At 40.2% G+C, this 15,625-nt stretch overlaps 1 protein-coding gene across 1 annotated transcript; it reads right to left on the reverse strand.

Annotated features, from left to right (window-relative positions):
• Positions 1–8,120: 8,120 nt before the first annotated feature.
• On the reverse strand, positions 8,121–11,157 carry LOC146619281 (uncharacterized). The gene is made up of 9 exons (XM_085371059.1): positions 11,009–11,157; positions 10,220–10,472; positions 10,083–10,144; positions 9,804–9,942; positions 9,219–9,337; positions 8,954–9,134; positions 8,723–8,806; positions 8,543–8,638; positions 8,121–8,465 (listed from the first exon to the last, which is right to left on the reverse strand). The coding sequence occupies exons 1-9, from the start codon at positions 11,155–11,157 to the stop codon at positions 8,121–8,123; spliced, it is 1,428 nt and encodes a 475-aa protein (XP_085227185.1).
• Positions 11,158–15,625: the final 4,468 nt, after the last annotated feature.

Raw genomic sequence — 15,625 nt, forward strand, 5'->3', positions numbered from 1 at the left:
ACAACATTTCTGTAACTACAGCTCTTACCTGCCCTGCTGAGTGTGTGCGTACGCGCGTGTGTGCGTCCACAAATACATCTGAATGTATGTTTGTAGTGTTCTGTGGGAGGTCTAAAGCACAGTGTGGGTGGACGCTTAGGGAGGGATATGAAGAGGACAACAATTCATCAAAAAAACACAGGCACTGGCTTCAATTAGCTGAACTCACTCTGTGCGAGGCTGCTTTTTAGCGTGAGCCATTAAAGATGGCCAGTGTTTTGCTGTAGTGTACATTCCTGGTGAATCCTGCTCTGTAAACACAGGGGTGCATCTCTAATATATTTCTTTGCTGCTTAATCGGTTCAGTCAGCAAGTAAGCAAAACTCTCCCACATCCAGCAACAACAGTGAAGGATGCTGACTGGGACTTCTCGGCCTGCTCAGCTGTGCAGCTCAAATTATGTGAAAGAGGAGAGAATAAAACACAGGAGCTGGCAATGACAGGAGACACAAGACTGACAGCTGTGTTTATAGAGCAGGGTGTGGGAGGCTGTAGCCCTGCGGATTCACTCCATCCAGAAAATGACTCCCATGACCTGCCCAGATGCTTGCTGTGACTTGATAGCATTCATGTGGAGGCTCTTTATAAATCAAATAGGAGCTTGATATCAAATGCATTTTATTCGGTGTCTAGAATGGGTGAAGTCACAGTCTGGGATGTTCGGTGTTTTGTTTCCCAAAGGACAAAGTACAGTAACGTGTGCTAAAAGAGCAGGGTGTGAGTAATGGCAGTGGTGAAAAGTAATCCGACTGCCAATTTATTACAATTAAAGATGAGAAGTGTCAAATACATTTTAAAAAACTGCACACTATTTCTATGCTATACACCCACAGTGGGAAAATACATGTGTTTTGGTGTCACTGTAAGCTGCCTGCAAGACAAAGCAAGCATTTAACACAAGTCTGAAACTGAAGTACCATAGTGGGATTTAGGCATCATTAATGGTTTTATTCGGATGTGATTTTAAAGGCTCCTCAGTGGGAACAGACTAGCTATCAGCCATTTAAACCTCATGGCAACAAAATCAGGTGTGCTTAATAATAACAGTGATTGGGGATTTCACCAAGAAAAGGGTCAAGTGCCAAAAAATAAGCAAAGTGGGATGAGAAGCACTAACAGTAGCTGTGGTGGACAGTTTCTTTTAACACTTTGTTTGCTTCACTTCATTAAAAAGAAGTTATTTTCTTCTCTGTTATGACTTCGGTCTTCTCTGTGGCATGGGCTAAACTAAAGGATTAAGAAGAGCACAAACACAAGCAAGTCCAGCCCACAGTCCAGCTGTTCCACATATTTTTTACCCTGCTATAACATGGAGACGACGCTCTCTTAAGATCTGCATACAGACTTTGCACAGGGCCGACGCACAGCCATGCCCACCTCTTTTTTAGCTTCCTGTAGTTTCTGTGCACTGTCATCATCATTTATGCCTGCGCTTTACTGTGTTGGGCTCTTAAAGTACAGCAGATTTTTCTTTTAAAATGTATTTTGAAAAATAATGGGAATGGGAGGAAAGGCCTCTGGATGATATTGTTGTCTATTTATGTTCTGACACATGCCATCAACTCAGACACATCACACATGAGCACCGGATTAAATATAGGCCTGCAGTGTTTCTGGCATGTTTGATCATGTTTGACCTGCTGACACTGAAACACCACCTTACATTCACACTTTAAATTTGAGCTGCCAGTGACGGCGCAACTCACAGTTCTCGTCTTGCCGCTGTTGTGATTTTCATCCCCACAGCTGCACAGAAACAAACACCAGCCTCCAGTTTTCTTTTACCCACATCCCTCTTTCTTCTCTCCCTCCAACTTTTTCTTCCATTCACCTCCCCCTTGTACACTAAGCCAAATACTCCGCATCCACCCACCCCATAGGCTGCCTCTCTCCACTGCAGCTGCCAAGAATAAGACAGGCTGATGTGGGGGCCTCATGGGGGAGGCCCAGCGCTGGTGAAATAGTGCTTCTCCAGCCTGAGCTGAATTCAGCCACTTGGCTCTGTTTATTTAATATTCAGTCAGCTGTGGGGAGTGGGGTTAGCCACAGCTTATAAAACTCAGTCAGCATGACCAAGATATAACCCCCTCCCCATCATTATTCAACAACTACACATGCACGCATGCACATACTTACACATAACACACGCATGAGCACACACCCTGTACCGTTACACTTTCTCCTACAGGTTATATCATCCAAGGTATGACTACACCAATGAAGTCTCTCTTAGTTTTATGCATGAAGCAGCTTTAATGCAATAATAATACAAATGATACCTTTTAATTTTATAGTGCTCTTTAAAATAAAGTTGAGAGGCAAATTTAATCAGAGAAACAGCTCAAGATTTTGTGAGTCATCACAGCAATCACCTTTAGTTTAAATTTCATCTAAAAGTTCTCCGTGTCCAATGTGATGAGTAGAAACAAGGAGGGCAAAAGTTACATGCAAGCTTTTCATTTTGTCCTTATGTAAACTATAATAACTTTCCTTCCTACACATCAAAGGTGAACTCAAGCATGTAATGAGCTTAACTTTTTGAGTGGTATTAAGACGATTTAAACAAAGCAGGAAACAAGAGAGAACGGCTCATGCACTCCAAAAAGTGAGTTCAGACGATCGTGAAGCGATCGAATGTGGATTTGAGCATGAGAGAGGCGGGGGGTGGGACCTTCATAATTCTCACAGCAGTCAATATTCACCCTACCCTGCTGGGGGCAATACCAGCATGCTTCATCTATGCATCGACTGGAAGGCTCCATGGCAACTCCCGGGGTCAGGGGTCACACAGAAAGGTTGCTTTTATCCGCTAATGAGGTCGGTACCTGGGGCTCCACGTCTCCCCGCTTCTGTCTCTCTGCCTCTCCTCTGTGTAGTGAAAGGCGGGGGGTTCGGCAGTTATGAATGCCTACCAAGTGACACCAATGCCATCTTCACTCATCTTCGTCCTGACCTCTGAGGCGTGCACTTTGAGCCTGGTATGGGGCAGGAGGGGCTACTTGTATTAGGTACTGCCCCATAGGGAAGATAACAAACGGCTCCAAAATTGCTGTCCCCCAGTCTGGCTCCTCATTGTGAAATAAGTGTTCACATGCAAATTGACAATCGCCCCACAAGCCCTGTGGACGGTCCTGCCCCGTACCTTCACTTTAGTTTGATTGATTGCCTTTACACCAACATGGTTTGTGTAGGTAGGTGCTTAGTGTTAAAGTGCCCCGTGATTGATGTTATGTTGTTTTGTGTCTTACACACTAATCGGCTGTGGCGAAAGAGTAGTACCGAAAAGTCAAACAAACCATACGATTAACATTTGTCTTTTTAATGATTTACTGAAAGCACCGAGTCGACATGTTGTCTGACTTATAAACTGCTTAAAACAAAGAAGTGTTGAATGAGACACGAAGCTTCCTATTGGACAAGCTGCTAATGCCCCAGGAAAACACACTTCCACTACCTTCACTATATCACACAAGGCTCATTGGCCCATGTGCCCCTTCAATGGGGCAAACAGGCACCCTCACAGCCTCTGTCCCTCTTCCACACCCCCTTACTCTCACACACACGCCCCCTGTCATGTTCACAGGACTGAGAAAGGAGTCCATTAACTCTGATTTAGTGGCAGTGTCATGCAGTCCCCTTTTGTAAGGTGGTGACATTCGGTGAATAGGAATCAGAATTTCCCCACCACCACCACCACCCCTCCCTTCCTCCAACTTTTCTCCTCCTGGCTCCATGCGCAGGGTATGCGGAGGAGTTTGTGTGGCTCTGGTGGGAGTGTGAGGGGTTCAGCGTTGCAACTTTCGGGGGGTGGGGACATGGATTGAGAGGGTTTTGCTGCCACATGTCTCTGAGTGGCGGCCTCTTTGTGCCTGGGCCAGCCTGTTTGTTTAGCCTTTCCTCGGAGAGCTGCCTCACACATTGGTGCCTCGTACGGATGAAAAAAGAGACAGGTTCAAACTTTGAGAGGAAAGGAGTTGTTGTGTTGCGTTTGTTTTAAATAAACCCAGCTTCTAATATTCCTGTCAGTTATGGCACACCATGGACTCTCTTTTAGCTGTACCACCTAAAAGACGCCCATCAAATAAGACACTGAGAAAGGAAGTCTTATAAAAAAAAGAAAATCCAGAAAATCCAGAAAATAGGACTTAACTTATCTTGTAAAAATCAAAGTTAAAGAACAAAATACTGTCTACATTATAATATAGAGTTATTCGTTAAACATAGGAGCTCGTGATAACTGACAAAAAAGCAAAAGAAAAGAAAATCTGGACATCAGAACTGCATCATCTGGCCTCATAACCTTTCCAAAGAAATGTTATTTCTTGGGGAGGATTGTTGAGAAATCAAACCATCAGTTTCTTTGGCAACAGAGATAAAACAAAATGATTAAAGACAGGTGATGTAGTGCATGCTGGAAGTTTTTTCAGTGTCATTAAAAAAAATAAAAAGATTTATTATGTAATATTTAATGCTGCAGACAGCAACATCTGGAATAATCCTATAACTTTGTGAGATTTTTACCTCACAAATAACCCTTGGTCAGATCTTTTCTTTCAAATGCAGAAAACCTTTTTTGTTTTAAATTTTTTACGCAACTAAAACCTTACAGTCATACTTATTCAGATGATGCTCAAGTGGTATAAGTACATGCAATTTAATGTGAAATAATGAAAACGTTATTGAAAGGCCTCACATCTGTTACTAACTGGTATCAAAAGCTGGTGGTGTGCACTGCCCCCGTAAAGTCCCTTCCCTTTCTGACTCTCCGCTCCCTGCAGCCAGTGGTGTCATCCGTGTCAGCACTGCAGGTGAGCTACATTTAAAAAAAAACAAGAGGCCAGAGAGGTCAGCCTTCATTATTCTACCCTGCTCGCTTGGGAAAACAAAATAAGAAAATATTTACACAAACAGGAAGCTGTGCATTTCCTAATGATTGGAAACATGTTGAGCGTGACGTTTGTTCCCTCCCTCCCGGCTATTGGTGCCGTCCTCTCACTCAGCACGCACATATACACCCCTTCATGCACATATATAGGCTACAAGTCCACTGAACTGGATGGTATGTAGTATGAGAACAGGCTGGCATTATACTGGCACGAAAGATTTGAGAAAGATTTTAGGAGTTAAGCTTTCTTTGACATTAAACTCCGGATGGTGGAATGTTTCAACCCAAACTAAGAGCCCATTAATGCTGTTGAGTTTAGGCTTCCCTCCAGCCATGTTAGATCAGCCATAATAAGTTGTGAGTTTATGGACCTTTGCTCCCCAAGTGTCTACCATGTTGCTAATTGCGTACATCTGTGGCTCTTGTTTTGATGTTTTGTCACAATGTGCAGCTGTCCATTCTATTTCCAACAAACTCTGATTAAAAGTGGCACGGCCCTCCTGTTATCTGTGTTCAGCCCTAATAAGAGCCATGCAACAGCTTTTGTGTTTTAGAACAAACTCTGAAATTCAATTTAGAAGCTCATTTTTTAGTCAAAATAAGAAAGAAAAATACGCCTCAAACCACCAATGATTCATTTTATTGACTGTAACATACCTAAGAGTTATTTGCCAAGATTATTGTTTGTTCATAGTTGCCATAACTAAACAGTACTTGAAAAGGAAACACATCTTTTTGAAATTGCCTAGTATCTTGTATATATAAAATATTTAATTTGCTGATGTCACAGATGTGTCAAATTAGAGAAATCAAAATACACAGAATATATGGACTATAATTCTGATTTCCAGCTTCATATTTTTATTCTTGGACATTATTAAAGTAGCTTTGATAGAGTCACAGTTAAAATAATCCTTATTTCTTATTTATACTCTGCCATGGTGCAGCTCCACAGCCTGTACACTCTCTAAAACAAGGCCACGATCACTTCAGGCCTACTTCTTATGGCCGTATCAGGGATACTTTTATTCATTATTGAGTCCTAAAACCTGAAAGCAACTGTTTCTGTCCAGTTTCTAACATAGAACCTATCTAAAAAGAATGAAATGATATACCGGATTTAAAAATGTTTATGATGTCAAGTCAGATTAAAAATTAAAATTTAATCTAATCACATACTAAGATGATTGATGCATTCATGTGTTAAAAAAAAATGACTTAAGAACTGCTTGTTTGCACACACGTTATGTATGATATGTTACAGAGTGATGTCACGGCTGCACTCTTCAGATGTAGGTCTACATAAATTACCAAGGATGTCACTGCCGTTATTATAAAAGCTTAACAAGACCCCAACCAGACACACCCGCACACACACAACCATTTTAAATCTTAATGGAAACTTAATGTGGATTTTAAACAGTTTAATTAACTGTGATCTTAAGAAAGTTTCTTGACAAGGTCTTGAGTTTGTTGATATCAGATAGCAGTTGCTTATACTACGGCATGGTGTCATCAGCGGGGGGATCAGCACAAATGCGTGCTATGTGTACGCCAGTGAAACCTGATCTTGAGTAATTGTCAGGATAAGGCGAGGGATTGACCTCTGCCATGAACCATATTTTCTGAAACAACACATACTTGAGCTGGCTTTGAAATAGCCTCTGCTACAGGACCAGAGTAGCCTCTGAGGAAGCCAGCCATCAACTTTTTAGTGTAACTAAACAAAGCCTGTGGTAATTTCATTCGCTCACTATTGCATTTTCAGCAAGCAGATATCTGATGCCATCTGCTCTCCCAGATGCCATCCCTCTGATGGCCTTGGCATCACACGGCAGCAATGTGAGGTATGAGTTTATCTGGACACAGCCAGGATGTGCCCCACTATTTTGTATTGAAGCTCTGTTTCTCACCCTTTTAATTTATTTATTAAATCACCTAATAAAACATCTTTTGACTGTTGGACCTCAAAGCAGATGTGGTCATTGTTATTGTAACCAAGCATCCAAGACAGTTATGTTCTGTGTTTCCATTACTGATTAGTGGAAAATGTTACATACAAACTCATGAGGCATGTCATAAAGATTTATTTTTTAAATTCAAACTCTTGTGTCTTTGAAGTCCAAACAACCAGACACGCATCTCTCCTTCCACAGGCTTTACATCTCTCTACAACGAAGTTCACACACACACTGTGTTTGTATCTTGGTGTTGTGACAGCTCAAATCCTGCAGTGTTCAGTTCACATTCCTTTCATCCCAAATCCCCCAGGGGTCGGCCCCACCACTCCCAATCACAGTGTGAGAAAATCAGACAGATGCATGATCTGGCAGATGGTAGGAAAGTCCATGGTCAAAATGACATCTATGTCACACATGCTGTACAGAGTCCATGCAACAGGCGCTTAACTGCGGCCATGAATGAACAGGTTTCTATCACAAGGCCTGCACGTTTCAGCCTGAAACGTTAGGAATCTGGCTGAGAAAACCATCGCCTTTGGTGTAGCGTTGCAGAGTGACTGAATTTGGATCAAAGATCTTTTAAAAATGGTCTAGAGGGCCGCTCAGTTTTTAGTAACAAAAATACTTGCCATATTGGCCTCCTCTCCCATAGGTTTTTTTTTTTTAACCGGAAACCTTCAATAAAAATATACTTCTTAAATTCAAAGAGATGTACAGGATAAGACTTCAATACAACTTTCAAAATCACATTTCAAGCACAAAGAGAACAGCTGGTGACCTTATCCAGTGAATTAAAATAACAGAAAACACCTGAAATATTGGCCCAAATTCAAATTTTCAAAACTATTTTTGACTGACTTAAGTTTGTTTGAACAAATGCACCCAATACTTTTATTTTGTTGACAGCAGGGAAATGGTTCACACTGGGCTCAGTCAACCTGAGATCAGTGTACATGTCCACATCGTACCTGTTTATTCTCGAAGTAACTGATGAAAGTGTGCCCCCTAGTGTTTGAAATGTGCTTTACAGTGAAAATCTGTTCTTGCCTGCTCTTAAATCCAAGAGGTAGAAAAGATAAAGCAGCTAAGTTAAAGTACACATACAAGTCAAAGCAATGCAATGACAAAGAGCAATAAATAATAAAATTTTAGGCAACCAGCAAATGATCAACATTTGAATATTCCTTCCCTAGCTCACTACCACATCATCTGCGTTTAAATACGTTTTTAACAAATCATTTCTTCCTTCCAGATATGCGCAGACGTCGTCCGATTGTGGAAGAGAAATGTAGCGCCGACCTCTTGCGCAGTGAGAAAGTATTGTCTGTTTTTGTGGCTGTACCTGTATCCACCGAGGAAGCAGACGTGGAGGAAGAGGTGGAGTTACGGTGCTCCACAGACACTTTACTGTGGGCATGATAAGAAGTCTGTGGCGGTACCGAGTATAAATGTGGCCCGCCAGCATGAGTGAGGGGCCCGGCATGTTTTTCCTGATTTTGTTTTCCGAGTCCCTCCAGGTGGGCCTGGAAGGTAGAGATCTGTTGTTCCAGAGAGGTGAAATTCTCCTGCACCTTGTCAAACTGAACGAAGAGACATGTTTTTATTCCTGGTGCGTTTTTAAACCTTGTTAAAGCTGTTTGTCTCAAGTTTAGTGTACCTGCTCAATATTAGACTGAAGCAAGAGCTCTGGCCAAACTGACTCACTGCTGCTGTTCACGCTGTTGCTCATGTGGGTGTGACTCCAGGTTAACTCCTGTGGAACAGGGCATTAGATTTCTGAGTGAATACAACAATAACAGAAATAACATATTCTTTTTGTCTTTCTTGAGGAGTTTACCTGCAGTAGTTGTGTGCTGCCCTTCAAATGAACCTGACAAGACTGAAGTTTGTTCCTGTAGTCACCCAAGACCGACAACAAATTCTACGGCAAACACACAATATCATGAACAACACTCAAAGGCAAGGGAAACAGCAATGTTAACAACAGCTGTTAAAATAAAAACTTCAAAGTGAAAATAAAAAAGTAAACTATACTACAGTTTGCTAACTGGTTTCCACATGTCTTTACCTGTGTGTCTCTCTGAGCAGAGGCCAGATCTCTGTGGCCTTGGGTCTCCTGTTTGAAGAGTGTGACCCCAGTATGCAGCTCCTCCAACTGAGCCCAGAGGTCGTCTAAGCCCTGCAGCATGTTCTTCACACTGGCCTCAAAGTCCCCCTGCACCTGGACAAGAGTGCGCAGGGACACTCTCCTGTCAGACAGAAAAAGAGTGTCTCATAAATGCAACTAAACTATGGCTCCATGGAAGCAGATGGTTGGTACACTAGCAGCTCACCTCTGCTGCAGGTAGGTGTGGAGGAGTTTCAGTTTCTCTGTCACTACAGAGCTTTGGTCCACCTCATCCAGTCCCACCTCTGATCCCACATCAGTCACCTCCAGTGTGTGAGACACTGACTAACATGAAACAGAGAGGATTCACAGGCTGATTTTTAGTATTATGGGTTTGTTTTGTCAAGAACAATAGACAGGGGAGGCAGAAAGAGACAGAACATTAAATTCTATTCTCATTCCACTCTACTTAATTCAGAGCAGGACTGACAGGAGCTCAGTGATGGCATGTGTTGCCTGCGGTTAGAATATCTATGTATTCCTGAGTAGAGGGTCTGATCTATATTACGAACAAAGACTTTACACTGCTCTAAATGCATAACGCAACTGAAAACACAGGAGATGAAAAGTATGGCTCGAGGCAAGTGTGTGTGTGTGTGTGTGTGTGTGTGTGTGTGTGTGTGTGTGTGTGTGTGTGTGTGTGTGTGTGTGTGTGTGTGTGTGTGTGTGTGAGAGAGAGAGAGAGAGAGAGAGTCATCAGGGTGGGGTGGGGTGAGGTGCATTTTTTTTCCTTAAGTTGGTTTTGTTTTACCTCCAGTCTGGAGAGAAGAGCCTGAATGTGGGGCACATTGGGGTCTGGCAGAGGTTCCTGCAGCACACACAGCAGCAGGCTGTCAGCCAGGGCAAGAATCAGATTAATATTCACACCTGGGTTTCTTGCCTGGTACATCCTGAAGAAAAGAGCAAAAAATTGTACACTACATGCAACACAATTTTTGGGTAATTTATTAGAAAACTGTTGCCAAAAAAAAAAAAAAAAACATTCATACCAACTGAAGACGATATAAGTGTGACAATAATAAAGCCTCACCGTAAACACTGGTCATTCCTGATTTCAGTCACAATCTCCTGTTCAGTCCCTGGAGGCTCTCCCTGGAATTGAGAAAAAGTCAGTGAATAAATATCACAAAAATAAAAACACAAACAAGTCCATGAGGCTGTGCCCACCTGGCTCTGTCCTGGCTGCAGGCAGCACTTCAGGGCATGGATGCAACCTCCCAGAGAAATCAACAGAAGGCACACAAAGAGTAGCCTCCAGCACACATCCACTATCAGTACAGAAGGGTGCGGCAGTGCCTCCACTTGGCAGACTGACCAAACTACAAAAACTGGAGTAAAGCCATACCAGGCTCCCAACGTGCCCACAATCTGGGACCACGGTGTGTGCTGGGACTGAGCAACAACTTGTGTTTGAGCTGAACTGTAGGTAAAGCAAACAAAACCAAGACAGTGTGAGATCAAGGTTACCTAATAATTAAAAACACTATTAAATGGTTGCTAAATGGGAAGGACAAGGGAAAGTTCTTTCAGGCCAGCACAAATTTTACGCAGACAAAAATTCCCTTTAATAAACATTAAAGTTTGATCATCGCTTGCCGCATAATGACTGGAATTTACAAAATCTTGTTTTTAAAACAGCACAAATAGTGATGGAACATTACAAATAATGGTATCCTTGAAATCCTCCAAATTCACAATAACAGACCAGCTGTATTTCCAGTTGTGTCAAAGAGGCTAACGCTTAAAATAGCAGTATACTAATTTATAATTACTTCAGATGTTTTGCCTTGTGTGTAATGGTAAGTTCTAAGACATGACCACCACAGAAGACTTTGGCTTTAAAACTTGCTGTAAAGCAATTACTACACTGACATATCCTTCCTTTAGCACCACACAATCAGTGTACTGAAGAACTCAAATCAAAGGCTAGTAGCTGAAAGATAGTGATCTTCCTACCTCTGCAGGTTTCGGCTCCTTTCTTCACGTTCTCCCTTCCCGACTTCCTTTACCCGCTCCATCCATTTACAGGCCCACACCCAGCTTACCCCGTCTGCCTTTCCTGAAACCCCTTGCTTTTTGAGGTAGCTGACTGTTAAACAAGGCATAGGAGCAACACAGACACAGTCATTCTGGCTAAAAATAACAGCAGGTTGTGTAGATGTACTTGTGTTGAGAAAGTGATTAACACGTGAACAAGCATGATAAACTGGTTTAACTGGAAGAATTGTTTTAGTTGGGTAGTGGCATTTTCCTTTCCTTGCATTCCATCCATCTGGAATGTGCTTAACATACCGATCACCATTGTACAAAGGACAAGCCCAGTTCCACCTATTTACTCCAGGAGCAGGCAACAAGCCCTCCAAATGTCACGACTTTCTGTATGAATCACAAACTCAATGACCAGTTCCAATCTGTGCAACAAACAATCCAAGTTATTTTTGCAAGATTGAGCTTTACAAATGAAACAGAGCACATTTTCAATAAGTAATCCCCATGTATAAATCAGATTAGTAAGCACTGTCTGTTTAAGTTGTGATAATCAATGAATATGAGTTTAAGTGTGTTTCTGCTCTCTTAGGTCATGCTGCCATCTAGCAGCTGTGACAGGAATAAACTTCAAACAAGATCAATTCAACCTGAAGAGGCACCAAAATAAGGCACCAATGGTTTCACGATTAGAGATTTTTAAGAAAAAATGAAAAAGATCAAACAAAATCAACTAACAAGTAATGATAGTATGGCAAGGGCCTGAGCCTTAAAAAATAGAAAGAACACTGACAGTTTTTGCTTTTTTCTGTCACAGATTATCTCAAATAATAATTAAAATTAGCAACCAAGCAATCACCAGTCTCCTGAAATTAGCTGTCAACTGATGTCGATCGTTTTAAGTTGATTTTAAGTGCCTGTACATGCATGTATACAAATCCTTTCAAAGTAATAGAATGAGATTATCACATTTGTTATGATTAAGATGAAGGGTTAGGATATTATTATTATTTTAGTATATTATGGTGTTATTTTCTTAATGAATCTCTTATTTTAACACCTAAAAACCTAATAGTCAGTTTGCAGAATTTAAAACAAAAGCAAAACCATCCCATCTCATCAATAGCATTAAATAATTCATTTGACAAGGCTGCTTTTATGGAGCATTCTGTATCTGTCTAAAAATGAGTCTAAATGAATCATTTTAATTATTAGTATTCTATAATACATGTCAGTTTAAAAATATAAAGTGAACAGATTTTTATTCTTAAAAAAAAACGAAATAAAACTTTTTAAAATAATCTTTCTATTCATCTTTATTAGTAACCAGGAAAACAGAGAGGGAGGAAAAAGTAAAAAATACTGAATCTACTGACTCGTGTCACAGCTCCCAGTAGTTTAAAAAGATTAAGGTCTTCCCAAAATGGATGTTTTTTTTTTCAACTTATTTCCTTGTACATATCTAACCATTGCTATCAAAAATAATTCTGATATTAATACAAAATTAATTTTGTATTAATATATGATATTAATATGATGTCTGATTTTTGATGTCTTAAAGTAAGTATGTTGCTGCCGTCATAGGCAACTCTCGCATTTCAGTTCATTTTATTAGATATTTAAGGTTGAAACAATTAGTAGTTGAAATATTAAGAAATAAGAAATAAATAGTAATTCATGTTTTGTTGATTAATTTATATGTTTAGATGTGTTATTTGTGCTAATTGTGCAATTAGGAACCTTTTCTATAGTTTCGTCTGTTGTTGCTAAGAGGGCTTTTTTTTGGCTGTCACACAGAAAGATAAATAAAAGAGTGCCTTCTTTGGACCTCCCCATGACGTAAAGATGAAAGTTTTATTCCCTTTGAGTGACTGAGTTACTTGTAACGCCGTTATTCCCATCACTGATAGCCACAAGGAGCAGTACCCTCCATGGAGAAGGAGACTAGAGGCCAAGATCAAGGTAGCACGGAGGGAAGTTAGACAACTATCAGAGTTGCAGAAAGGTGCAATGAAAAAGGTGCCTAAGAAGTACGGCAAGTTGGCCACACCTGAGGCCTTGGATACTACCAGGAAATAATTTAAGCCTTGGCCCAGCCCATAACCGTAATACTGAGTGGCAAGTGGATCTAAGTGTAGAGTGTATAAGATGTCTACTGAAGACATTACTTTTAGACCATGCATTTGATTAATGCCTTTTTATAACATCAAAAAATCTGTTTTGATTATATCACCTTTTTCAGCAGAGAGTCTTGTTCATACATCAGTTTGATCTCCTCCTCCAGCTGCAGCTCTTCCTCCAGCTCATTCAGCCCTGCTCCTTCACTCACTCCACTTGTTTTATGGTTTCAGTTAAAGAACACAGAGTGGGAGATGTCTCCTATTCTCTGTCCTAGCTGTTTAACTTCAAGTAGAGGAAAAGGTTTGACATATTTCATGAGCACTAAATGTTAGAGAAGCCTCTGAAAACAAACACGGTTACTTCCCAAGCAAAAACCTCTGCTTATGCGCACAGTCCCTAAATCGCAACAAATAAGACATAATAAGACAAGTGGCTGCAAAGTGACACCAGAGGCTAGGAGAAGAGCAAGCATAAAGTGACATGTTGTGTGTGCACACTTTCTCTTGGTACCACTCTTCATATGCCAGTGTGATAAAGTCCTGAATGCAGCCTGCATCTGTCCATCAAGTTCCATCTGAGCTTTAAATAAAATACACGCAGCTTTTCCTTGGATTTTCAGAGTTGTTCAGTTCATACAGGAACTTCAGCAGTCGGGGTTAACATGTTGCCGTTTTGCTCCTCCATCTCAACCATTGAGACTAGTCAGAATTTATTCTGAGGGAAAAAAAGAGAAACAAAAGGACATTTTAAAGTTGTTGTTTTTTGTTGCTATTGTTTACATTTAAGCTAAAAAAAAAAAAAAAAAAAGAATACAAATACAAAGGATTATAATACATGTAGAGTTGCATACACATAACAGCATTCTGTTGCAACATAAGCAGTTTATAATTAAAGTAACACACACACCTTGAAAAACTAAACAACCACAACATAAACTCACTTTGTTTTTGTAGAGAAGGTGATCAGGCTTTTTCTTCTGTTTTTACAGATTTTTTATTTTATTTTTATTTTTTTGACAGTGTGCGGGAAGGAAAATTGGATTTGGTAAGGGGGGGGGGGGGTTTGGCTCGTTTGAGGGCCAGGATGTGTGGTAGCCGTTTTAATGTTGCCTTCTGTTAATGCTTTTCTTTCAGATTTTTTTTCCCCCATTTCAAGGTGGACCCTTGATTTTTACGGAGGGTGTTACAATCCTTGATTGGCTGGCATGGGATGATCGTCAGTTAATTCAGGTCACCTTTGACTTACTGGAAATAAAAGCTGGCCAAGATAAGTCTTCCGTCTATCTTCCATGCCACGTGACATCTATTTATTAGTGATCATTGTGTCTTGGTTATGTTATGTTAAATAAATAATTTTATATTCAAGTGTCTTTTAAGTGTAAAACAAACACATAAAGCCTTTCCTACTCTCTGTTTTGCTGCTGTCTTTTGCAGACTGATCTCTGCATTTGCAAAAACAAATGCAAGTACTAATTGCTATATTGTAATGTATTGTTTTACTGAATGTAATATTGAACAATATTACATTGAACAATATTACAATGTAACCATCTCCTGGTGGCTGCTTTCACCAGTATAAGTCACAAAACTCTAATTGTCACAATCTAGTTTCTTGAAATGAAAGTGGGTTCACTGTACTGTGTGATGCTATCGTGTCAATGTGGCTCAAAATCTCTGAGGAATGTTTCTACCACCTTGTTAAATTTATCCCATAAAGAATTAAGGCAGATCTGAGTCAAAAGGGATCCAAAAATTGTGCCTAGTAACGTGTCTGCTGAGTGTATATTTAACTGTGTTCTAATATGTGGTGTAAAAAGTCTTCATTGGATCATTTTTCAATAAGAAAGACACTACAAATAAAGGTGGTTCTCTGGGATTTCAGAGTCAGGAGTGATGGAGTAAAGCTCCTCATAGTTATAATACATGTCTGCAGTCTTGTTCAAGGTTTCCAGGTTATTTCCAGATTATTTAAAGTCTAACAGCAACTGTATCTCCAAGAACGTTGCATTATAAAACCAAACATCATTTAGGTATGAACTGTGTGTCAGTTACGACAATTACAACTGGCATCTAAAGTCAATAGAGTATCTTCAAAGAATGGAACAGTTTGTATTTACTTTACTAAACAGAGGTATGGTAACAAAGACAAATAATGTGAAATGACTCACTGGAAATTTCTGATTATCAAGTCAGTCCAGACTGTAAAAATAAAAACAACCACATAGCAAAAAGTAACAGAGTTCAACAGAGTAAAATCATACCAGACATGAGCAACAATATTCTAGGATAACAGATAACATGTAACAAATGTGTTAGGACCATGACCCATTTCTGACATTTTGGAATATTTATTCCATATTCTCTTTTTTTATTTATTTATTTTTTTTCTTACAAATACTTTAAGGAATGTGTGCAAAATTACAGATATGCAAAATGGGATATCAAATCTGTAGAAGCTTCCCATCAC

The sequence above is a fragment of the Diplotaxodon limnothrissa genome, linkage group LG14, assembly GCF_057381915.1.
Source record: "Diplotaxodon limnothrissa isolate DT_005_m linkage group LG14, D_limnothrissa_male_GT1.1, whole genome shotgun sequence".
NCBI lineage: Eukaryota > Metazoa > Chordata > Actinopteri > Cichliformes > Cichlidae > Diplotaxodon > Diplotaxodon limnothrissa.

Excerpts from the sequence above, each read along its gene's own strand:
- LOC146619281 (XM_085371059.1), bottom strand. The coding sequence starts at position 11,157 with ATGCCTTGTTTAACAGTCAGCTACCTCAAAAAGCAAGGGGTTTCAGGA. Across the intron at positions 10,473-11,008 it reads AGGAGCCGAAACCTGCAGAG|TTCAGCTCAAACACAAGTTG; the intron begins GTAGGAAGATCA and ends CTTTACCTACAG. Across the intron at positions 8,807-8,953 it reads CTGCTCAGAGAGACACACAG|AATTTGTTGTCGGTCTTGGG; the intron begins GTAAAGACATGT and ends TGTTTGCCGTAG.